General features: G+C 44.9%; 2 protein-coding genes across 7 annotated transcripts in view; one reads left to right on the top strand and one right to left on the bottom strand.

Moving 5' to 3' along the window:
• The window catches only part of CDK5RAP1 (CDK5 regulatory subunit associated protein 1), a 233,106-nt gene that overhangs the window by 48,516 nt on the left and 159,012 nt on the right, over window positions 1-25,578 (top strand). The window lies entirely within an intron of this gene.
• LOC125161985 (vomeromodulin-like) lies at window positions 1,174-15,065 on the bottom strand. The gene is made up of 14 exons (XM_047852462.1): window positions 14,804-15,065; window positions 12,058-12,541; window positions 11,630-11,731; window positions 9,991-10,146; window positions 9,003-9,081; window positions 8,612-8,669; window positions 7,840-7,910; window positions 7,246-7,392; window positions 6,269-6,391; window positions 5,637-5,704; window positions 5,322-5,352; window positions 3,680-3,740; window positions 2,453-2,532; window positions 1,174-1,197 (listed from the first exon to the last, which is right to left on the bottom strand). Exons 1-14 carry the CDS (start codon window positions 15,063-15,065, stop codon window positions 1,174-1,176), a joined length of 1,746 nt encoding a protein of 581 aa, XP_047708418.1.

Here is a 25,578-nt window from a genome sequence, read left to right on the forward strand (position 1 = left end):
GCCCTGGTGAAAGATGATGATGATGACTTGGACCAGGATGGTGATAGAAGCAAACAGATGAGAGGTGTTCTTGAGGCAGAATCCATAGGACTTGGTCTGTTGGTGAAAGAGAGAGGAATCAAAAATGATTCCACGTGTCTGACTAGGGAACCTGAGTGGATCATATTGCCATTTACCGAGATGGGATTGACTGTGGGAAGTATGGCCTGGGGAGAAATCAAGACCTAAGGTTTGGGCAAAAGGCTGAAGGTAATAATGTGATTTGGCCTTTATTTTATGGGGTGCTGCTCCTTGCTGTGAGGTGAGTCCTGAATCTGGCCCTGCTTCCCCTATCTGTCTTTGTGTCCACAATCTGAGTTCTTTTGGTTCCAGAACAGACACAGCACAAGCCATAGTCTTTGCCTGGTGTAGAGATCACAGTGATGTTTCTCAGTATTCTTCTTCTTTACTTTTCTGGCATTCTTTGTACTTATTGGTCTCCTTAAAAGGAGCTTGGCTTAACTTTCCTCTCACAGCCACTTGGCATGGTCTATAGTTACCAAGCTGGGACCTACATCATTTGCTGTCCTGTTTGTGGTATTGCCAGGCTCTTACCTGCTCTTTGCCATCCAACTTTTAGCATTTGGACTGTGCCTCTCACTGTTTAGCATGTGATGATGGGGGAAGTTGGATTCTAGCCCCTGTGTAATTTTCATGTTGGGCCATTAGGCAAAAAAAGCATTTGGAGTTGGAGAGGGGAGGGCAGAGATACAGGAAGAAAAGTCATTGTCAGGATTGTCCCTTAGTGTACTAGATAAATGAAGTCTGCGTTTTGTTGCCTCATCATTCATACCGTTAACTTTTATGTTCTTGGTAAGTAGTTCTTTTACTAATTCTAAGCATAAGACGAAATTCCTATTTGTATGAATTGAAGACAAGTCATTTTTTTTGCACGAAAACGGGTTAATTATTAAAGAAGTGATTACAGAATACCAAAAATCCCTGGATTCTTGCTTTTCTTGCGCTTGTTAATTCAAGGTATTGTTGGTGAGATTCCAAAGAATAGTTGACATGTTCAGAACACTATTCTCCGTGGCTCCTTAATGATAAATAAGGATGTCCTTGGCTCAATATTTCTTAGAGAAGTTTTAGAAGGCTTTCATTCTGGAAAATTCTCTGGCATCAAGTGCTGGGTTAGTTTGCTGCCTGAAGATCGTTCTGTGAGGAGATAAGAGACAACTAGTTATATACTTTTAAATACATAAGCTGGCTGAGGGCCCGGACTGAACTACCAGTGCACTCCATCCCCCTGCCCATAGTGCTTGCTTCAAGGATGGAGATATGGGACAAGTCAGGTTAGTGGGAGCCCCGGAGGTTATTTCTGGGTCATTGTTTGAGCTATTCCAGAAAGAAATGGAGAGTGAAGCTCCTGGTAGGTAGAGACCTCCATGTACAGCCCAAACAGAGCCCACCCAGAAATAGTAGAGGCAAGAGATAGATTCTGGTGTCATCGTCTAGGCCCTGCATCAGGCCACTGCTGAAGCTAGTCTCATCCCTGGATGTTCACCACTTATAATTTTATTGTTGTTGCATAAACCAGTTCTGGTTGGGCTATCATTTGTAGCTGGAACACAGTTGACATTCATCTAATCCAATCCTTTGACTCAAGACTGACTTTGGGACACTAAGTGGTATGTCGAAGGCCACTCAGAGCCATGGAGTGTAAGAGCAGGAGGTGGAAAACCAACACTGAGGCAAATGCTGATTTACTTCACTTAGTACTCTAATAATTGATTTGGCCACAGATTCGGGGAAATTTGGAGGTTAAGTAAAAACCTGAATATATAACTTCTGAGGTTTGAGCCAAAATAGAAGAGTTTTCCTCAATAAGCATGTTTATCATGAATGGAGTATCTAAGGGTGATGGAGATTCTAAACTTCTTTACTCTCATATACCTTCCCTAGTTCCACCCTCATAATTTAACATTTTCCTGGTGACAAATTTAAATAAAAATCCCATTCTTTTACCTGTTTCTTAGGAAGCAAGTCCTCTTTGAAAATTTCTCTGGGTTTAGGGTTAGATAGATGGGAAGAAGGGGGAAATTTGAGTCAGGATGACAAAGAACGAGAGGCTCTAGCACACAGAAGGTGACAGTGTGGATGAATCGGGCATGTATGGTGGAGATGTTTCCAAAGAAATGTTTGAGACATATTCAGAAAAGTATGAGAGTACTCATGGGACAGTGGATAGATTATTTGATTATATATAACCAAGAGTATCTCACTGTTAGGACTTGTGACTAAAGTAGGCAATGAATCTGCCTAGGGGAGAGTGGGGAGATCATAGTTGGAGTCAGTAGGGCGGCCTGGAACAGACTGAGGCTGAGGCCTACTGGCCCCCTTCATTCCTGTGAAGATTGAAGTGCACAGTAGGCCTTTGTGCAAAAGGAAAATATTGGTATTTCTCTCTTACCAATTTAAGTACTTTAACCTTGGCATTGGTTAGAGGATTTGAGGTTAGTCCTGGAGGAACATTCCATGCACTTATCAGTTCTGAAATAAAGAGAAAATGTGATATGAGTTGAAAGAAACAATGGCCAGGCTGGGTTGTTTTAGCCACAGCCAGCTGGAGGGATCTCTGGTTAGTGCACGGCTCTAGGAGAAATCTCTCCCTTGTGCATTCAATGGACAGATTTCAGACATAGTCTCTTAGTCTTGTGTGTATATGAGGGTGAGTTTACAAAGATCAGAAAAGACCTTAGAATGAACTGGAAACCAAGTGGGTGTTCTATGCACAGAGAATTGATATTAAGAGACATATAGGCATGTCTGCCTTCACTAGCTGAAGAAGACGACGACCCTGCTGTTTTGGTGTCATTTGCACTATTTTGAACCCCTTTAGAGTTCACCACAAATATGTACAGATAGCATTTTGTACCATCATCTCTTGGTGGTTATGAAGTTTATGATCTCAGTCTCAAGTTTCTCCAACTCCAGCATCTGTGTGACTAGGTGATCCAGGTCCATTTTCCTCCAAGTGGTAAGATGACCCCTACGGAGCTAGATTTCATTAGGACCCGTAGAAGAGGCATTTAGATTTAATTTTCATGTTTTGCCATCTCAAGGTGCTGAAGTCCCTATCTGAAAACTAAGAAGTGATTTTCAGTCCAGATGGTGATTGGATGATACTGTGCTCAGTGTCATGGACTGTTCTGTAATGTGGTTTCGCACCCTTGTCCCTTTCTTATGACTCTACGTGTTTACATTATTGTTTTTTTAATAGATATTTTTAATTTTTTTAATGTTTATTTCTTTTGAGAGAGAGTGCATGCAAGTGGGGGGAGGGGCAGAGAGAGGAGAGGCTCTGTGCTGATGGCATGGGGCTCAATCTCATGAACCGTGAGATCATGACATAAGCCAAAAACAAGAGTTGGACACCCAACCAACTGAGCTACCCAGGCGCCCTTTAACTAATTAATTAATTTTATTTTTTGAGAGAGAGTGTGCCAGTGGGGGAAGAGCTCAGGTAGAGGGAGGGAGAGAATCTTAAGCAGGCTCCACACACAGCACAGAGCCTGATGTGGGGTTTGATCTCACGACCATGTGAGATCATGACATGAGCTGAAATCAGGAGTTGGGCGCTTAACCAACTGACTGAGCCACCCAGGTGCTCCTAAGTGTTTAAATTAATTCCACATACCATTAAGGGCAGACAAGAATTTCTTCAGAACCTCAAGCAATATATCTTGCACTTCTGCTTCCTGGAAGAGATGGGAGGAGCATTTTTATCAGTACATCTTGGGTGCCTCTCATATGTGGGTTTTTTCCTAGTGTAAGAAATCTATTACTGGACAAGGCTATATGGGGAGGTGGATGTTGGTCAATCTTTCAGGCTTCTTCGTTGGGGGTTTTCCAAAGCCCTTCAGTAGGTTTTGATGCCTTAGGTGGCTCCTTGAACAAATGTTTATGGGGTCATATTACGTTCTAGACACTGCTGTAGGCTCAGTGGTGCAGCTGCATACTTTCAAGACAAAGGTTGAATTCAGTATTGGGAAGGACTGATTGTTGCTGAGCCTGCCTCCTTTGCATTCCCTCCAAGGGCCTCCCAGATCTGCTTCTCTCTGCTGGCACTCTGCTTACCTTTCCCCTCTTCGAAAGGCCTATGATTCTGTGATGCCTACCTTTGGCACATTCTGTTTCCTCTATCCCGTACACACTTTGGGTCTGTGCTAACTTCTGCTCCTTCTTCAAGGTTAAGTTCAGGCATCTTCTCAGGGAACCTACTGTCTGCCTTCTAGTTGGTGCTCTCTCTACTCTGTCATTTTTATGCTACACTAACAACTTTCTGCATAAATGTCTGTGACCCCTGTCAGGTGCGTAGTTACATGAGGCTAGGGACCATGCCTTCTACATTCCTTCCCCTGCATGGAACCTGGCATGCTACATAGCAGCCCAGAGGTAAAGATGAGATGAAGAATCACTGGACTTGCGATACCTCCCAGAGTCTGCCTCTCAACTGACTCCTTATTGTCTCAGGGCTGACATGAGATGCAGACGGTCCCCGTAGTCACCCATAGTCATAAGGTTGCTCACTTCAGGGTGCCCATTGTATGCCTCCACCCAGTGTGTGGCTCCTAGGCTCTTAATGATTTAGCTGATTTATTTATGATTTTCAGCTGTCTCTGTTTTCCTACTTAAATTTGAGGGTCACTCTTAGAATCAGGGATCTCATCACTATTTCATGTTGTATTCTAGGGCTGGGGACATTGTGGTGTTCCCTGAACATTTGTTGAATGAAGGCATGAACATGTACAAGAACAAATATCTTAAATGAGGGTGTGGTTGGTGAACCTCCTGGGAATTTCCTGGAACCTGTTCCCTGGGCCCTGCCCTCTCTCTCCCCCCTTCTCACCTCCCAGGCTCTCATCTGGTGATTCCTGTGCTCACTCGGGATTACTGATGGGAACTATCAATGGGAAGGGTGAGGCTGGGTATATTTGTGAGCAACTCTCATGAACCCAGGCAAGATTAGAATCTAGATCACCTTTTCATTCTTCCAGTGGACTCCAGGACTTCCTTGTGTGTCAGAATCACCCACAACACTAAAAAATCAGGGATTTAGGCCTTCCTTAAGTCACTGACTGAATGTGGGATTCTAGTCATGGCTTTGGGAACTAGCTTGAAGAACTCTCCAGAGAGGGTAAAGGTTTGGAACCTACTCCACATTGCATCTGTGATCTAGTCTGTGTGACCTTTTCCTTTCCAGAGTCCCTGTGTCACTGAGCATCTGGCATTAAAATAATTTCTCACATACAGATATTTTGAAAATTGAATCGACTTACAGCCTCAGGTGGTGTCACCTTGTCTTCAGAGCTGTCAGGAAACAAGTACAAGGAAAAATTATTTTCACATAAAAAATATTAACCAATTCTAGAGTTTAGGTATTAGTTCACTTCTCAAAGCCACTTATAAAATGTCAAATACGGAGGATAAAGCAATTTTAAGGTGAGTAAAACTCCATTTTGGCTTCCCTGTAATTATGCAGGTATTTCCCAAGGGCCTTTTCCGTTATTTTTCTCATGTGATTTGAATTGGGTTCTTGATATTTATTTTTATACTGACAAATGTCAAGAGGACTTTGTAGTTATGGACAGTACCTCGTAATCTTGAAGTCTGGTATCAATTTGTCTTTTGAAATCTTGCTGTCATGGGAGATGATTGAGGTCTGCATTAATATAAAACAAATATGCATTAAAAATAATACCTTGAGGGGGACCGGGGTGGCTCAGTTGGTTAAGCATCCAACTTCGGCTTAGGTCATGATCTCGTGGTCTGTGAGTTCAAGCCCCGTGTCAGGCTCTGTGCTGACAGTTCAGAGCCTGGAGCCTGCTTCAGATTCTGTGTCTCCCTCTTTCTGCCCCTCCCCCACTTGTGCTCTGTCTCTCTCGGTCTCTCAAAAATGAATAAATGTAAAAAAAACAAAAAACAAAAAACAAAAAACAACAACAACCTTGACCTGATTAGTCAGCGAATGTATCACATTGTGATATGGCCAACAAAATCACAGGTAAGGACTGGAGTGGAGACTCCCTGGTCGCAGGAGACAGCCTGTTTATCTCTTCTGCCCTAGGGGCTGAGCCCACCAGCCACCCTTGTCATAGGGGTACCCAGGCACTTGGGCCCTCGGGATTTGGCCTCCTCCACTCCAGACCGCTCTTTTTTCCGTGTAACTTGTGCTCCTATTAGTTCCTCCTCACAGCTCAGTCCTGATTTGTTACTCAGTACTCACCATTTCCACGGTAGAAAAATTCTCACCATCCTTTTCCACGGTAATCCACAAGGTGACTTGGAGTTGGTTGCCTGACTTGAAGGAGTAGGTTATTTTGGTGATGCTTGCAGCCAGGTTATTCATCTGTTGTGAAGAAGTCATCATTTAGAGTATGGAGAAGAAGGAGGACTGCAGAATGGTGCCTTATGAGATACCTGTGCATCATTCAGTTCATTTATTCAGATATTTATTGGCTCTCTAGTATGAGTCGGTCACCTAGGTGGGTACTGGCACAGTGGGTGTGACCATAGCAGATAGGGTCTAATTCCAGATATTTTCCTATATCTCATTTCCTTTCTCAGAAGGACAGTAGGTCATTTAACACATAAAATTTTGCTTTTCTGTTACCCCTCATCCAGCTTAAACCCATTTCTTTCTATGCTCTTTTGGCAGACCACTCTGCACTTAATAATTTTGGAGACCCTGTTAAGGAAACATTGTACATTGCTGAAACAGAGCCTGGCCCATAGAAAGTTCTCCATGATTATTATTTTCTTGTTATTATTGCCTCTATTCCTTCTATCACCCTTGGGGCCAGAAGCAAATTAATACCTCAGATGTCGATAAATCCACTCTCTTGCTCATACTGTGACTGTTGGTAAAGTACTTCTCTCACTTTGGTTTTCTGTAAAATGGGGACAAGAATCCCTACCTCCTGGTGCCATTGTCAGGATGAAATGACACCTGGCTTTGTACTGGTTTGAAGCAGGAACTCAGAAGACATTTATCCTCCTCTGCCCCTGCCCTCTGCTCTCCTTCGGTGTCAACAAATATCCATTTATATGATCATCATTAAGGGAAAAGCTGTATCCCACAGCATTTCCTCTTATTTACCTCTGGAAGAATGTTCTGGAACCCACTGCATTTTTACCTTTCTCTCAAGAGACAGACTGGGCTTAAGCAAAGAGGAGAATGGTGTCAGGGTAGATGAGGCTTACCTTGGTGGAGCTCAGCTTGACACTCAGTGTGATGATAACGGTGAGTAATTTATGGGACAGAGTTAGGGAAATGTTGGCATTTCTAGGATCTGGTGGAAGGGGACTTCCAGGTACAGGGACTATATATTTGTTAAAGAAGGCTTTAGCCTAGAGAAAGAAAAGCAGAAAAATCCCTGTTGTCATGTGAGACTAACATCAGTTTCTATGTCTTTGGAGCCTGGCTGAGATGTTGAGGAGTGAAGTGGCCCCCATGAGGACTGCAGTGGACAAGGATGATGACAGACAGCAGTAGACCCCCACCCCCCCCGCCTCCAGCCTCCGTGTTGGGGGTCTGTAGGAAGTGGTGGGGTTTGTGGAGATTAGAGAGTAGAAACCTTTTGTAAAGGAGGAAGCACTGCTCTTGTCCAGCTGATTAGCCCTGATGCAGTCCAACTTAGGGCCATCAGACCTCTGATTGTCTAAGAGAAGCCATAAGTCCTCATTTTTGAGGTGAATTCCCTCATTTAAGTGTTCTTGAAGTAGCATATATTTCATGAATTCAGGGATGTCTGCAGCCCTCCTATGGAATCCATTGTAAGCACAAAGAACACTTACACAGTAGAAGATTGAAAGACCTTGTGCAGAAGTCCTGGAACTTTTAACGTTGTACTTGAACAAGTCAGTAGCTGCAGGTGAGAGGAAAGAGAACATCTGGAGACCCCCGTAACCCCCGGGCTCTTGGTGGCTCTGCCCTCCAGATGGGGGACCAGTGTGGACACCTTCCTGTTTCTCAGTCTGAGGCAGAAAGCTGCTGCCCTACTGTGTTTTCCAGTTTCGGGGAGGAAGGCAGCATGAGGGCTTGGCCCTCTCCTTCTTGTGCCAAAACCGCAAATGAGAGAGAGAAGCTTGTTGCCAAGGTGCCAGTTTCATCTACTCTGGGACTGGAGAAATGTTACCAGTTTCCTGCTTTGGCTGTCCTGGCAGCTGCTGTCCCACTATGTCCTATCATTCCTGTCTCCCGGATATGTTTGAGGACATTGGAGGGAATTTTTGCTTCTCAGCTTCCCTGGCATGAGGCCTGGAATCCTCCTTGCTCCGACTCTGCACACATGTGCGCTTGGCAAACCATTTAGGTGGCAGGGCTGCCACAGAGACTTCTAAGGGGCTCTTCGCCCTGCTCTGTCTTGGAGAATGTGTCATAGTGGTTCAGGGAAGCCACTAAGTTACCACATGTTCTGCCTTGAGGTGCTGAGGAGGGTCTGTGTGCCTGGAGGCTCAAGGTATTGTAGCTCACGGCCGCCCACTCTCCTGTCTGTCATCTGGTGAGATCCCCAAGGAGTCCTCCATTGACCCATGACCCCCAGGGAGCTCTGGTGTTCGTACTCACAGTTCTTGCATTTGCTGAAATCACTGAGATCAATGTCACACGATTCTACTTCTTGAAGCTGTGAAATCACCACCAATGAGCTTTGCCAAGGAAGTGCAGCAGGCCTGTCCTCCTCCCCTTCAGCCCAGCTCATCTTCCCCTCCTCCCCATCCTCTTCCCCTTCTCCCCGTTTCTTGGGGTTCTCTATGGCAGAACTTATACTCTCCCTCTCCCAGTGTGAGGCATTATCCTGTCCTGCTGCTGGGGTCTTTTGGGCCAGAATAGCTCTAAACTTGGGACTCCTGAAGGCCTGATGTCTCCTTTTGGAGTCTCGCCCAGCATCAGGACCAAATCGCTTTCCCCCAGTGACCTAGACCTCTGAGGTGGTGCCCTCCTTTTTCCCAACACTTACCTTCTCTTTCATAGCTACTGTCAACACTTGAGAAACGATTTGGTCCAAAGGCAGAGGCACTGGCAAAGTATTTGTGACCCTGGGAAAGATATGTGGAGGACTATGTGATTCTTGCATTTCTGGATTTTGCCCAGGCATTGGAGAAAACCCATCTATTCATGAAACAGCTGCATGATGTCCTGCTTCTTAATTTGTACCAACACCCGAGCGCTTTTGTCTACAGTTTCAGTCATTAAGGAAGATACTACAAGGATCCCTGGGAAAATTACCAATGCCTGACATCTGACCCAGCAATCCTATGTAGAGGGATTTATTCTTCAGACACTCGTTCATGTTAGTGAACAGACCTGTCTGGGACCTTACTAGTTGGAGTTGGGTACAAAAGTTAACAGTTGAAAAACACAACTATTCCTTGATAAGGGACTATTAAATTACAGTGCATCTTCATAATGGAATACTAGGCCATAAAAAATGAAGAAGCTATTTATATATTGATGCAACAGATTCCAAGCTATTTTTTAAGTGAGGCAATCAGAGTCCAGAAAGGTGTATATGGTATTCACCCCTTTCTGTGTGTGTATACACACACACAACTGTGCACATGCAAATAGTGTCTCTGAAAGCCAATGGAAGAGACTAGATCCTTTGGTTGCTTCCAGGGAGGAGTATTAGCCAGCTGGTATACCTGGGTGGGAGGAAGACTTTTCATTGTATGGCTTTTTGTATCTTTTGGATTTTGATTTAGGTGAATGTATTGCTTAAGCAAAAAGAACAAAATACAAAGAGTATGCTTAGCAGAATGCAGGCAGAGTGAGAGAAGGTTGTTTTCAAATGTGCTGGGCGTTCCCAAGCAAAGACCCCTGACTGGGACTCCCAATTACTGATCATTCAAACCATTGGGTTGGCCAAACTCCACCCTAAGGGTGGTATCAACGTGGACATTCTGGCACATATGGATATAGAAAATGAGAAAAATGGTCTCACGTACGTTTCCACTACCTGAAGGGTCACTTTCTTGAACTTGATGTCCTTGTCCTGGACTTGGAGGTTGATGCATTGGGTATTGTTCGTGGAAATGCCAATTTTCAGAGTTATATCACTGTGTACTTGATATCCCAGTAGGCTGACTACAGGTCCTGCTAGGCTGTGGAGAATAAGATGTAGGTGAAACCAGGCCTAGCTCCAGGATGTCACTCAGGCCAAGCAATAGGCATTTTGGGAGTAAGCCTCATGTGTTTGTCTAGATTATTTGAGAGAGGGAAAGTTTGGTGCTCTTCAAGTGAGCATGCCTCAAGGTTGGCCTTCTCTTACACAGGATTTAGATCCTGGTTCATGGGAGGCATTTATAAAATCACTCTCCTCACCAGCCTTCAAGAAATCTTCTTTTGGGGCATCTGGGTGGCTTAGTCAGTGAAGCGTTTGACTTCGGCTCAGGCCATGATCTCGCAGTTCATGGGTTTGAGCCCTACATCAGGCTCTGTGCTGACAGCTCAGAGCCTGGAGACTACTTCGGATTCTGTGTCTCCCTCTCTTTCTGCCCCTCCCCTACTCTGTCTGTCTCTCTCTCAAAAATAAACATTAAAAAAAAAAATGAAGTCTTTTGTTGGTGGCACGAGGCCGACTTGTAATGAGAAGCTCATTACAAGTTCACTTTTGTGCCCAGCATCCCCAGCTGTGTGTTGTGTGGGTTACAGCATAAGAAAAACCCACCATTTACCAAAACCAGGCCTCATTAAAGTCAGATGTTCTCGAGAAGACAAATGGCCCTTCCTGCTACTGCTAACTGTAGTGGTCACAAACATGGGCTCTGGAGGCAGAATGCCTGGGTTTGAACCCTGTCAGCTGTATGTAACTGGTTTTGGTAGTCTAAACTGGTTTCCTAGTGTAGAAATAGGATTGCTTTTCTGATGAGGTTGTCAGAAGGGTTCAGTGAGTTCAGAGCGCCTCAGTTAAGTGCTTGGCTGGAGTTTGCTCGGTGAAAGGTTTTAGTGCCATGTGTGTGATAGTTCAAGAAGCTGCCTTCTCCCCAGTGTAGGTTGCCTGTCCTCATGTCTTCCTGTGTGCCTTGGACCTACACTGCTAACCTGTTCTCCCCCACCTGTTGATGTTCACTGAGGACAGGGACTGCCATTACTCCTGTGCCCAGCACAACATCTGGTATAGAGATGTGTATTAATTACCCATTAGGTGGATGACTGATGCATGCATTTTAATCATCTCTGTCCCCCCCCCCCCCCCCCCCAAATGCCTGGGACAGTGTTTGTAGAGTGGGCTGATTCTTCTTGGAGGGTCCAGATTATTTGGAGCCTGCATTTCCCATAATACCAGTGTATATGTCATTTTCTGTGGTTTTTCTCTTCACTGCCCATGTATAAAATTGTGCAGATTTCACATGGAGATCTGGATTTCTGGCTGTGCTTACACTATTTGAGGATGGGGCTTCATGGGGTCATTCTCCTGCATTGGTCCTTTGGGGCAGAAGAGACAGGCAGCTATTCCTGGTGCCCAGTTTGCCCCACCCTCAATCATCCAATCTTATTCTGTGTTGCCTCTGCCTGGCCCTTGGACTCTGGCTCTTAAGTCCCCAGGCTAACTGTCTTGGCTGACTGATTTGGAAACAGGCTCACCCTTTTCCACCTATGAAGGCGGTAGTTGTGGTAGAGACGAGGATCCCATCACCTGTCATGGTTGATGTCATACTCTCCACAGTCACTTCTTGAACATTTAATCTGCAAAGTGACAGCATCATGGGTCAGTCCTGGCTCCACAAATCAGCCTGGGCAGCAGGAGAGGTACCCCTGAAGCAGCCATTTAACAATTTACCAACCCATCCATTCCCAGGACTCCCTGGCTCCCTTACCCACTCTGCTCTTTAAGCTGAAGAAATCTTGGTCGTATTTCCCTCTGAAAGGGCACCCTTTCAGCACAGAACTAGAATATTGCTTCATGAAAATGTGGTTGTCCCTTTCCATGGTATTGTTGGAGGTTGAACTTCAATGTCCCCAAACAGCAGCTCTCTTCTTGTGTCAGACCTTAGGATCAAGGAAGCACTTACCCCAGTAAGAGTTCTGCTAGGTCAGCATTTCTCAGCAGGCCTGTGACTGCATCACTAACACCTACTGGCACTAGACTGTTCAGCACACCCTCTGTGGATTCTGTGAGCTTGCCGGCTTGGTTAACGATATCATTCAGAGGCTGGGGGAGATTTGGGAGGTCAAGGGTGTTGACAAGTCCTTTTACAGGATTCTTCTCTGCACCAGTGGGTAGTAGTCTGCCCAGAGTCTCTTGGATATTGAGGGCATCAGTGGCTGTTGAGAGCAATGACAGTGGGAGCTTTGGGGACTGGCCACCACTTTCCTTGCCCAGGATACCACCAAGAACATCACTTCCAGGTATGTTGAGGGATGAAGTGAGGTCTAACACAGACAGTAGGTTGGAGTTAGACAATGTAGATATCACTGTCCCAAGCACACCAGCTAGATCTATCTCCTCACACATCAGCATCTTCTCGATCTGTGGGGGCAGTGTGGCATTCAGATCTGAAAAGGGTCAAGAGACATGATCTTGCTGTTGGGTGTCCAACTGATTCAACCAGAGGAACCTTCCCAGCTGGAGAGCCAGCACCTCTGAATTGTTAGGCCCTTAGCTACTGTATATCATGCCTTCTGGATATATCACTCCCTCCCACTGCCCACCACAGGACAGCCTGGTGATACAGAGATAACCTGTCCCCTGTTAAGAGTTAACATTTGTTAGCCACCTACCTGAGGCCAGCCTAGTGTTGAGTATGTTACTCTAAAGTGGTTTGAGCGTGGAATGAAAGAATTTAGTTTAGCTCTGGAGCCCAGTAGCCCCAAGTATATAAGGTCTAGACACTTCCTTGAAGTCCAAGTGGCCTGGGGCAGAGTATTCTCTTTCCTGAGCCTCAGTGTCTGCACCTGTCTAGGAGTGATAAACCTGCAGCATGGGTTGTTGGGCACAGGACAAATGTTGAGCTGGTTTTAAGTACTCAGTAAGGTTGAGGTGGCTAGCGAAGAGGTAGTGGAGCTCACAGACCTGGACTCCTCTGTTCTCCATCTCTGTGACTCTGTGCGAGTCTCTTCTCTAGGCCTCGTTTTCCCCTTGTGGGTCATTGGGAGGTCTTGCCACCTTTGACAAGCTGCCCATACTAAGAGACCTCCTGCATCAGCACTGATCCTCCAGCATTTTTATCATCAGGGTGGAGGAGATGCTCACCATGTCTTTGCCTTCACACTGGAGACAAGCAGGGCAGGGAGAAGTGGAATCCCAGAAGATGGTGGGGAAGGAGAGAGGGTCAAGAGCCAACTTGGAGAACTGTGAAGTCACAGGGGTCCTATCCTATCCTGCTGTCAGTGGCCTGAGAAAGGAACTCAGAAGAGGAGCTGTTACATCTGGCTGGTGGTCAACCCTGTGTACCTCAGCAAAGAGCTTAATTGGGCCAAAGGACAACATTCCTATTCCAGAATAGGAATAGCCGCATGTCACAACATATAGAGAAGTGGCGAGGGAAAAATAATCAGGCCAGAGGTCTCCTCCAGGGGGAGGAGGAGAAAGGGGGAGAGGGAGGCAGCCCTGCAGGAGCCTTGGGGCCCTCAGCCCTATGGCCGGGTTTTATTCCTTAAACTCAGTTGTGAGTACAAGAGTATTTGCTATATATATATATATGTGTGTGTGTGTGTGTGTGTGTGTGTGTGTGTATACACACATATATATACATACATATATATATATATATATATATATATATATATATATATATATACATACATATATATATATATTTTATGTCTGACAAAATTAACAACCACCACCACCACCACCAAATCTCTGTTTGTTGGGTATACAACTGTTATTTTTTTCTTTTTTACCACTGTCTGAACTTTTCTATATATTTCAACTATTTTGTCATAAGGCAGAGTGGTGGGCAGAGTGGAGGAAATGTTCCTAAAGAGGCAAAGCAGTGGATGTGTGAGCTGTGGGGCTGGGTACCATGATCACTAGGCAGCCACCAATTTTCCCTCTGTCACCCTGTCCTTTCATCCTGGAAGTCTGGCTGCAGAAGGCTGTTGCAGGGAGCTTTGTGGACTTTCCTATTGGCCTTCATTTGCTCAAGAGTCCTACTCCCTTCTTGGTCCCCAAAGAGAGTCACTTCTTTGCCAAGCCTTGTAATTCCTGAGCTCCTCTGCTCTCTGGCCCTAAGAGACTGCCAGAGGACAGAATTCCACATCTCTTTAAGGAGGAGGCTGAGACTCAAGAAGGGTGTGAGAAGGGCGTTTGGAAAGAGCAAATCTGGTCAGGGGGTTTGGTACTGGACTTGGATCTCCCATTTCTTGGCTCTTTGTCAACCAGGTTGATGCTTTAAGTACGTGTGGGTGTTTGGGATGAGCTGTGGGGCCCAGCATTGGGAAGCCATGAGAGGTCCTGGCAGTGTGCAGGTGATAAGAGTCACATAAAAGGCAGGTAGCCATTTGACTGGATCCAAGAGTTCCCTTCTCCAGGGTTGCTTTGACCAGTTCTTCCCCATGTGTGGACTACAGACAAGTAGCTTCAACATCATCTTAGAGCTTATTAGAAAACCAGGTTTTCGTGCCCTCTGCAGTATTGCTGTATCACAGTGTGTGGGAGTGGAGCCCAGGCAGCTGTTTTGTTAACAAACTCCCAAAGTGATTTTGATGCCTTCTCCTTATTGAAGGTGTAATCAGCTTTTGGGCTTGGAAATGAGAAGTGTGTGTGAGTGGGTGGAAAGTCAAAGGTGAGCAGGTGAAACAAGTTTTACTTACATTCTTCGAGTTTGCTGCTAGACATGAAGTACCTGGCCACTGGTAGACACCTGCCTCCTGGGGTCCTAGTTGGATGTTTCTTAGATGGAGAATCTTTTGGGGCACTTCTGAACAGTGGTCCGGGTGGCAGATTGAGAGGGGCTTTTTTGGTGACCTCAAGGGCTAATTGAGGGAGATTTCCCAGCAGCAAAGATGGATTCTGCAGGTCAAGTGCTCTTGCCTGGACGGTCAGCGTGAAGACCAGGGCCCAGAGGGTCAGCATCTTGGTGACTGATATCTGCAAAAGCAAGTTCTTTTAGAGACCACGCTCCCAATGGATCATAGGGGTGCCAGTATGTTTGTATTAGACATGCACCTACAAGGGCCCTCGCTCTTGTGGAAAGGTTCCACTCACATTGTTGACATTCTAGTCTGTATATTGTATTCATCAGACAGTGTTCCATCATATGGCAAAGTCTTGTTTTCTTCTACTTCTTTTTCAGCTCTGCATGAAGATATCCACAGGCTGGTGGCAGTCTTTGAGTACAGGCCAAGCCCTGCCAATAGCCTTACCTCTATGGTCCACATCCTCCTGCCAGGTTTCCTTTTCTCAAATGCCCTTGGAGCCATCTCAGTTACCAACTGGGGAATTCAAGAATTTTGAATGATCCAGCTACAAAGGTTATTGCTCTAATGGTGGTCAAGGTCTCTCCCAGCTTTTGGTCAACTGATATAAAGCACTGTCCTTGGGGTGCCTGGGTGGCGCAGTCGGTTAAGCGTCCGACTTCAGCCAGGTCATGATCTCGCGGTCCGTGAGTTCGAGCCCCGCAGCAGGCTCTGGGCTGATGGCTCGGAGCCTGGAGCCTGTTTCCGACTCTGTGTCTCCCTCTCTGTCTGCCCCTCCCCCATTCATGCTCTGGCTCTCTCTGTCCCAAAAATAAATAAATGTTGAAAAAAAAGAAAAAGCACTGTCCTTGTTGGTATGAGCTTTCCATGTGCCAGTCCCTTTGTGGAGAGTAAGCGGACATTAGCTGCTCTAAGCTCTCTACACAACCCCGAGAAGGAGGGTCTATCTTTATTTTATAGATGGTGAAACTTGTGGTACAGAGCAGGCAATATGCTTGCCTGTGCCCACTGGCCAGCTTCCAGCTGCTAGTTTTGCCCAATCAGAATGAAATCACCCAATGAATCAGACCTGAGCTTGGCACCCTCCACCCATTTGGTCATTGGGCTGTCCTGGCATTTCAGCTCAGTGTGCAGAGGCCAGAACCATCTTTATGTCAGTATGACCATCTCAGGCCCTCTCTTGTCTTTTAAAAGCCTGTTCCCATGTTCTGGGAGAGCACTAGCGTGGTCTAGTGGTGGCATTGGACCATCCTCATTATTGTGTTGGTGGCTGGCACACAGGAGGCTCCTCTGTGTGTGGATCAATGATCAAGTTAACCCATTTCCCACTTTCTGTAGCCTCTTCTATTGTAGGGCACTGGGTGGTCCTAACGACCATGGGGCATGTGGCTTCTTTTTCTTGGCCAGGGTTGAGCAGCCATAACTGTTGTGAATGTGTAAACTTATAAGTCCTGACTTTACCTCTCTTTGTTGGGATGTATCCATACATATCTACGTATAGAGTACTGGTCCGTGTGCTAATTATTTCATCCACAACATCTTTTATAATTTTCGCAGCAAATCTAGACACTCGATAATATTATTACCCCATTTCCAGCTGAGGGGCCTTAGCTTCAGCAAGAAGGCAGAGAGCTGGGTCCACCCAGGCAGAAAACCCATGTTTGACTCTGAGCTCAGTCGTGTGACCCAGTGGTGATTGTTTCCCTTCTCTGGCTGTCACATTCCTCCCTTACAATGATTCTCTCAAGTCTTTCTCTCTCGAATGTTTAAGGTAATACAGAGGTTTATGTCTTGGGGTATGTTCTGTCAGTAAAGCCAGTAGACTCTGGAGTTCCTCCCTGCATTTCTTACCTAATCAAGTTTTATAAAATAAGGCTTATCACCCTCTGCTCTTGCCATGCATAGGCATTGTCCAAATCAAGTTGCCTGCCATTTATCAAGACTGAGGAGAATTGGGCACCTGGGTGGCTTAGTCGGTTAAGCGTCTTGACTCTTGATTTCGGCTCAGGTCATGATCTCACAGTTTGTGAGATTGAGCCCTGTATTGGGGTCTGTGCTGACAGCATGGAGCCTACCTACTTGGGATTCTCTCTCTCCCTCTTTCTCTGCCCCTCCCCTGCTTGCACTCTCTCCTCCCCTCTCTCAAAATAAAGAAATAAACTTAAAAAAAGAAAAAAAAAATAACTGAGAAGAACCGCTATTGATGAAATGTTGGGAAAGACATAATGGGAAGCCAGTGACATCTTTCATATGGGACAAGTTAGACTTTAGGAGAAAACTCATCATATTTTCATTACTTTTCTCATTTTACCCTTACCTGTGAGAAATTGGAATTTAGTGTAAAGGTGACTTTAAGTGTTCTGTGAGGGAAAAAATAATAAAATTCTCTGCCTGTGACTGAATTTGTGGCAGCATTATTAGATGTTGTCTTGAATGGAATCATTAAAAAAATCTCAGGAAAGATGCCCCATTTTAAAAATTAATTAATTAATTAATTAATTAAATTTTAAATTTATATCTAAGTTAGTTAGCATATCGTGAAGCAATGATTTCAGGAGTAGATTCCTTAATGCCCCTTACCCATTTAGCCCATCCCCCCTCCCACAACCCCTCCAGTAACCCTGTTTGTTCTCCATATTTATTAATCTCTTCTGGTTTGTCCCCCTCCCTGTTTTTATATTATTTTTGCTTCCCTTCCCTTCTGTTCATCTGCTTTGTATCTTAAAGCCCTCATATGAGTGAAGTCATATGATATTTGTCTTTCTCTGACTAATTTTGCTTAGCACAATACCCTCTAGTTTCATCCACATACTTGGAAATGGCAAGATTTCATTCTTTTTGATTGCTGAGTAATACTCCAGTATGTGTATGTATGTATGTGTATGTATGTGTGTGTGTGTATACATGCATGTCATCTTTATCCATTCATCTGTTGATGGACATTTAAGATCCTCCCTTTTTTAAAAAAGATTTTATTTTTAAGTAATCTCTATACCCAATGTGGGACTTAAACTCACAACTCCAAGAACTGAGCCAGCCAGGTACCCCAAGAGATCCCCACTTTTAAAAGAAGTTACATAGCAGGAAATTGTTAACGCCTACCACTCTAGGTACAGTGCTGTGCATTTCAGTAGGGAGGGGCATTGCTAAAGAGATTCTAAATGCAAAACCCTCAGTAGGTCTCTTTTCTTGAACTGTCCTATGCTTGTTTCTGCCTCAGAGTTTTGAATTTCTCTTTCATGAAGTTTTAAAACTATTTATTTTGAGAGAGAGAGAGAGTGAGAGCAGGAAGGACAGAGAGAGGGAGAGAGAGAGAGAGAGAGAAAGAGAGAGAGAGAGAGAATTCTAAGCAGGTTCCTCACTGTCAATGCAGAGCTGGACGTGGGGCTCCATCCCACGAACCGTGAGATCATGACCTGAGCTGAAATCAAGAGTTGGACACGTAACCAACTGAGCCACCCAGGCACCCCTCTTTCGTGAATTTTGATGTAGCAAGTTCTTACCTTGTCCAACGCTGATGGGTCGATGTGGATGGGAGAACGTTTTTGGAAGCTGCCTCCCCTCCTGCTCTTGCTTGTGAACTGTCAGAGGAAAGCTACATCTCATTTTATAGACCAGTGTCTCTTGCAGAAGTTGTCAGACATGCAGGGACGTGATCCAAGTGTGCTGATAAGGGTGGCATGATATAGGCTGACTTCCAAGATCAACACCTGCTAATGGTTGTGACATTTGTCAGCGTCTTTCTGAGAGATGTTCAAGGTGCTTGGAACTTTTTTGGAGATGCAGCCAGGCCAAGTATCTGTCCCTTCCTTATTTTAAACCTTCACAAGCCTGTTTTCTTTGAGTCAGGTGGGTACTGGGTGAATGGCAAGAGTAGAGGGGTGTTTAAGGCTGGCAGGTGCCAACCCAGTGAGAGTCCTTTATGGTGCCAGTGCCATGCCCTGGCCATGGTTGGCACTCAGCATTGACCAGTGCTAGGGTGGGGATCTGAGGGAGAGGGGATGGGATCCCTCCGGAAAGGGTGTTTACGGACAGACTTCTGGTCAAGTGACATTTTATATGAGATGTGTGCAGTTGGAAGCATCCAAACTTGCAAAGATTTCAGGGAGAAGTGATGGAAGTAGGAAGATTGGAATATACACAGTGTCTGCAGTGGGTGAGAGCATGAAGGCATGTCTAGGGGATTTTAGGCATGGGAGTTATAAAATTTGCTCAGTCCCCTTTCCTTTCCCTAATCGCACTTGGAATGAAACTTGAATAGTGGTGCTCATTTGTATTCAAGAATTCTAGGCTCTTTCTCATCTGTCATCTCATTTAATGGCTCCTAAAACTTTAAAGACTGTTCTCTGGCCTCTGGCCTCTATTTCAGAGAAAGCCTAGTCATCTGTTAGGTTCCTACCACTTGAAATTTTGTGATTTTGTACATCCTATATGACCAGCCTGTGGTGTTACTACAGCTTTACAGTGCAAGAGTATGGGAGAGGGAGATAATTTTGACTAAGGGGTTGGTTAGTCAGAATCATCTCCTGCCTCTCTCTACCTGAAGCTTAGTCCAGAATTATTCCGGATCCCTGCCCTGAAGCAAGCTCAGCATGTTTGCTGTAGGGCCCTCTTCAACCCCATGGGAGTTCCCATACTGTGAATCTCAGCTATAGTTTCATTTGCCAAATGTTCCATTTGGGGCTTTGCTGAAATGTCAGATGCAAAGAACAAATGACAGTTGACCTTTTCTCAAAAGGCAGAACATAGAGTTTTATATATGATAAGTAGAAGACAAAACCCAGCTGCCTTGGGTCTTATTTTTCTTGGGCATCTGAGGGAAATTGAGTCATCTTTTAGGCAAAAATTGTGACATCGGTTGGTGGATGTGGCCCTTGATTTTACTTCCTCTAGTGGTTCTCTGGACCCAATGAATGACTCCAACTCCAGGGGTTGGGAAAGGGCACATCCCGGATGCAGCCCCTGATGGCCCTTGGGGCCTCCCCATTCTTTGTCTTTCTCTCCTTCAACCTTTGGAGGTGGGGCAGTCATTGGATTCTGCTAATCCATAATCTATGGGAAGCTCTTTCACTCACGGTGGCTTATCACACCGGGCAAAGGGCCTGCTTGTTCCCAAGCCCTAAGTGATTTGACCTGCTGACTCTTGAAAGAGAGGACCCTTTCAAGGCTGGCCAAGGCTTGGCTGAGATCACAATTGCAGATGATAAGGCAGGTACTAATTCTTAATGGCCTCTGTGTGAGGATGTCTCCATAGATGTGGCTGAGCTGTGCATGTCCTGCTGACGGGCATCAGGATTTTGACCTTTCACAGGTGTTTCTTTAGTGATATACACACACCTGTGCACACATTTATATGCTTGTCTATGTTTTTCTGATCCCTGGAACTCAGTGGTCTTGCCTCAGTTTCCTGCTCTGGTATAATCAATCTCAGATCTTGGCCAATAACAGGAATTCACAGGGACCTCCTGCAGGGAACTTGTATCCCTGCATACTCTTAAATTGCTTGTAAAATTTGGGTCAGTTTTCATTTCTTAGGATACATGTCTCTTATGAGATTTTCAGTGGGCTTTGTGAGTTATCAAAGGCAAAGAATCATTGTTTTAGGAGGCGACAAGGTTTTTGTGTACAGGCTTTGGGTGTGAGTCTTGGTTCAGCTACTTACTGGTGTTTGGTCTTGGGCATTATCCAACTTTTCTGTGTCTTAGTTTCCTCATCCATAAAGTAGGGATAGTAGTATACCTATATAGGATTGTCATGAGGGTTAAGCGAGATGAAATATGTTACAAGATTAGCATCAAACTTAGCATATGTGACTATTCCATAATTTACTGTCATCACCATCATCATGACTTTTTTACTATTGCATCAGCCATTTTCAGTTTTTTTCACCCACTTCTCTCTCAGATTTAAATAATTTCCCTAGATTTCCCCTAGATTTTGGCAACTATTCATACCTTGTTTGCAACAAGAAAATATGTATTTTTTTATTGTTTCTTTACAAGAAAAAAAGGATCCTTTATAGTGCTTTTACCAAAATAAGGGCAGATATAGAGATATTTTAATGTTACTCTGAGTTTTCATTTTTTGGTGGAAGGATAGAGTTTTCTTGATACGTTCTACTGCAACTGTATTTGTGAATATACCTTGTCACAAATGCATAAGAGGTTTCAAAAGACTAAGTATTTACCTCCAGGACACATTTGCTAATGTCTGTGTGTCGACTCTGTTCTTTGTTTTACCCAGTTGCTGCACAGGTGGCACTGTCCAGTGTCAGGCCTGTGGTCTCCACTTTGTAGGCCAGAGTTGAGTGTATCTATGCTGAGAGGAGCTTTTCACTATCCCCAGGGGGCAAGTAGCTGACAGGCACCTTGTCTTTGCTGCTCTCCCTCTGAGCACCTGTCACGACTTTGCCATCACTGGCTATACATTGCTGCTAGTAGGCATCCTATTCTGGAAGTGCAATAATTTGACTCCACATATAGCTGCAGGTGTCACTATGGTGACATTTGCCCATGGATTGAGCCAGCTTGGGTTTTACACTGGGGGGCATTAGGTTGGCCTGGGAAAGAGAGAAAGGTCATGTCATGGAAATCACACTGAACCTTGAGTCATAGGCTGTGACCATAACCACCAAACCCCTAACTAGTGCGCACTCAGAAAATACTTTCTGCCCTTACGACGACCTGTTACCGCCATCAACAGCAGCATCACCACCATCACCCATGTCTCCATTTAGAGATGAAGAAGCTGTGGCTCAGAAGTTAAGTGACTTTTCCACAGAAGTGACAGGTTGGGCTTCAAGCCCAGGATGTGCCTGAAGCCAAAGCCTTGACTTAGGACATGTCATTTATCTTCTTGTTCCCTTAGCCCATGAGATTCTTGAGGGCTGGGACATGTCTTACTTACCTTGTACATTTTTGTCTCCACTCAGTGGGTAGTAAATGTTGGACAAATTAATGAATGAACAAATGAATGGGCCCACTTCTCAGTTTCTCTGTTTGTCAAATAGGCTAACATGTCCTTGCCTTCGGTTATGTAATGGTTATAGGAATCAGATTAGAAAGTGGCTCTGAGTGTTTAAAGTGACAGCCATACATGAGGCCAGAGTTCCTTCTGTCTTCAGCCTTCCTTTCTCCTATCTCTACTCCTTTTCAGACTGGCGTTGGGCAGATATGGGCTCCCTCAGGTGGTCAGTTTGGATGGGCTCAGGATGAATCCTCTGACTTCTCATGCTAAAACAGTCGCTGGATTTAGCTGGCTTTCCTCCCGAGGCTCTGTGGATCTGTAGCTTTGAAGCTCTGGTTCAGTCTCCTTTTTTCTTAAAAATATATGACGTAATTCAGATCACATAGCTCTCTTGCTTAATACTCATCAATAATTCAGTGTTGCACATTGTAACACCTTTATTTTTGGCCCTGGTTTGGCTCCTGTTCGCCTCTGTCTGGTTTGACTCCTGTCTGCCTCTCTAACACTTCTTGCTAATCCCTTTAGCTACACTGGCTTTCTTTCAGTTTTTTGGGTGTACCTAGCTTGTTCCCATCTTAGGACCTTTGTACATTCTGGTCCCATGGCCTAGATCCCTTTCCTCCACATTTTGCTTAACTTACTCATCCTGCAGTTCTCAGCTCATATATCTTCTCCAAGAAGTCTTCCCTGACACCTCATTGAAATCAGATTGCCCCGGCATTATGCCCTCTCCTAGTACCCCCCTGTAGGTTTCCTCTTAGCCATAGCTGGAATTTGCAGTTATGTGTCTCTTTGTTGGCTGAATTGTTGAATGTCATCTCTCTCACAAGTGTCATGAGGCATAAACCATTCTTGCTTTGTTTTGCTCACATGGCAGAGTAGATGCTTGATACCCTATTTATTGAATGAATGTGAACATTTTTTCCCCTAATGATAAAAGTCAACCATGTTCATCATAAAACGTTTGGAAAAGATATTAAGAAGAAAATGAAAATCATTTGCAATCCTACCAACTCAAGCCATCTGAAAATCACAACAAACATTTTGAATTACTTTATATATATTCACATCTGGGATCTAAATGTTCTTGTGAGCATGTTCTTTTGACACCAAATGCTCTTTAAAAGCATGACTTTAGGGCCTTCTGGCATCCAACTTCAGCTCAGGTCATGATCTCACGGTTTGTGAGTTTGAGCCCCACATTGGGCTCTCTGTTGTCAACACAGAGTCTTTTTTGGATCCTTTGTCTTCCTCTCTCTCTCTGCACCTCCCCCAGTCATGTTCTCAATCTCTCTAAAAAATAAATAAACATCAAAAAAATAAAAGTGTGACTTTAATGGCTATGCAACATTTCTTACTAAGAATTCATCATAAAAAATAAATCGTCTATTGTTGGACATGTAGCCTGTTCCCAAAATTTCATCACAAAACCAATGCTGTGGCAACAAGTCTTGCCCTTAAATCTTTCTCTGAATCTCTGACGATTTCTTTAGAAAATCTCCAGAAGTGGGAATTTATCATATGCATTTCAAAGAATATGAATATTTTCAAGTTTCCTGATCCATGAGAGATCTGGCTTGCTCTTGCCAAACTCAAACATTTGGGTTTCTTGTGGGGGGACGGTGAGTGTCATTTAGTGAAATATCTGAATTATAAATGTACACTAGAATGAAGAGCAGTTTGACTCCATCTACCATCTCAAACTAGGTTTTGTTTGCTTAAGGCATCACCTAGAAGAGCTCTTTGCTCTAACACATAAGGGTTATTTCTCCATGGAATATATCTTCATGCAAATGGAAATCTGAAGTCCTTGGCCCTACCTTCTGTCTGGTTTCCAGCGGTGGTGTGTCCTCAGATGTGAGCAGGGTCTGGGTTAGTACTGATGGGTTCATTCATCTACCACACATCCTTCCTTTCCTTCCCTCCTCTCTCCTCCTTCCTTCCCTCCCTCCCTCCTTTCCTTCCTTTCCTTCCCTCTTCTCTCCTCCTTCCTTCCCTCCCTCCCTCCTTTCCTTCCTTCATTCCTTCCTTCCTTCCTCCCTTCCATCCATCCATCCATCCATCCATCCATCCATCCATCCATCCTTCCATGTATTCCTCAAATATTTGTTAAGCACCTACTATGTACCAAGCTCAGGAATGCATCAACAAGCCATGGTCTCTCGCCTTATAATTTGTAGTCGGAGAGACAGACACAGAACAAGCAAACAGACCATTCAATAAAATAATGACAAGTTGTGTTAAGTGTTTTGAAAGAAATTAAGGTTTGAGATGGGAGTGGTGGAGGGCCTCTCAGATGAGATGATTTCTAAGTTGATCTAAAGGATGAGAAGAAACCATCCCATGCAGGGTGGGGTGAAGATGGAGAGAGAATGGCTTGCGCAAGCCTGTGGTAGGGAGCAGTCTGGTGGGGAGCAAGTCAAGGCCAGTGTGACTGATTAGGGAGGGGTGGGGGCGGTGGGAAGACCACTGGAGACCACTGGAGGCAGAGGCTGGGGGCTGTGGTGAAGACGATGGATGGGAGGCTGTTAGAGGGTTTTAACTAGGGAGTGACATGATTCGGGTTATCTTCTGAAGTCTCTTCTGGCTGCTACGTGGGGTCTAGCCTGGAGGCACAGAGTGGAAGCAGAGAGACCAGGGAGAAGGCAGTTGGAATTATCCAGGTGAGAGATGGTGGATGCCTTATCCAGTGTGGTATTGCAGGTGGATTTGAGAGTGATTTACAAAGTAGGACAACAGGACTGGACTGGGTGTTGGATTATGTGTGGAGCAGGCAGAGCCCTCACCTGGGGAATAGTGCTGCCTCTTTGCAGGTGGGGAAGTGTGAGAGCCTTTTGTGTCCTTCCTTCTGGGCTCCTTTATTTCTTCTGATGAATTTCCCTGCGTTCATTTTGTTAAGTAATCTCTACACCCAACATGGAGCTCGAACTCACAACCCGGAGATCTAGAAGGGAGCAGCGGAGAAGCAAGCTCAACCACTTCAGCCAGCTTGATGCTCCTCCCCCATTCTTTCGGTTACTATCCTAGCTGTCAAAACCCATCCATCCTGTGTTCAGTTCTCTTAGCGCTCTGCTCCTTGGTTTTTGTTTTTTGGTTTTTTTTTTTTTTTGTTTGTTTTCTGCTCCTTGTTTTTTGATGGCTCATGCACTGGGGACTCCCTCCTGGGTAACTCAGTGCCTTAACTCCACGGAGCATAGTTTCCTTAGAGGTGCCTGCTGTTAGAAGGTAGAACTAGAGGGCCAGAACTTTAGCCCCCAGCCTCATTCTAATCAGAGCACCTCTCTTGTCATCTGTCTTATGTGTCAGCTAAACTTTTATTTGAGGAATAAAATAAGGAAACTTATTTTCTTAAAAAAGATCTTCAGGAGTGATGCTACTGGGGAAGACTTTAGTCCACCAGAGCAGGTGAATGAGAGAGGTAGGTTGTTTTTTTTTTTAAGTTTATTTATTTATTTTGAGACAGAGAGAGAGAGAGAGAGAGTGCACTCAGAAGAGGCAGAGAAAGCGGGAGAGAGAGAGAATCTCAAGCAGGCTCCACTGTCAGCCCAGAGCCCCATGGCATGGCACTCAGTCTCACCAACCATGCGATCATGACCTGAGCCAAAATCAAAGTCGGATGCTTAACTGACCCAACCAGCCAGACGCCCCTTGGGGAGAGGTGTTTTGGGCTGTTTGCTCCCCAGCTGAGCTAAGAGGCTTGGGAT

Source organism: Prionailurus viverrinus, chromosome A3, assembly GCF_022837055.1.
Source record: "Prionailurus viverrinus isolate Anna chromosome A3, UM_Priviv_1.0, whole genome shotgun sequence".
NCBI classification, from domain to species: Eukaryota; Metazoa; Chordata; class Mammalia; order Carnivora; family Felidae; genus Prionailurus; species Prionailurus viverrinus.

Excerpts from the sequence above, each read along its gene's own strand:
- LOC125161985 (XM_047852462.1), bottom strand. The coding sequence starts at position 15,065 with ATGCTGACCCTCTGGGCCCTGGTCTTCACGCTGACCGTCCAGGCAAGA. Across the intron at positions 7,393-7,839 it reads GTCTTTCAATCTTCTACTGT|GCTAAAGCCTTCTTTAACAA; the intron begins GTAAGTGTTCTT and ends TTCTTTCTCTAG. Across the intron at positions 5,705-6,268 it reads ATTTTTCTACCGTGGAAATG|ACCTCAATCATCTCCCATGA; the intron begins GTGAGTACTGAG and ends ATATTAATGCAG.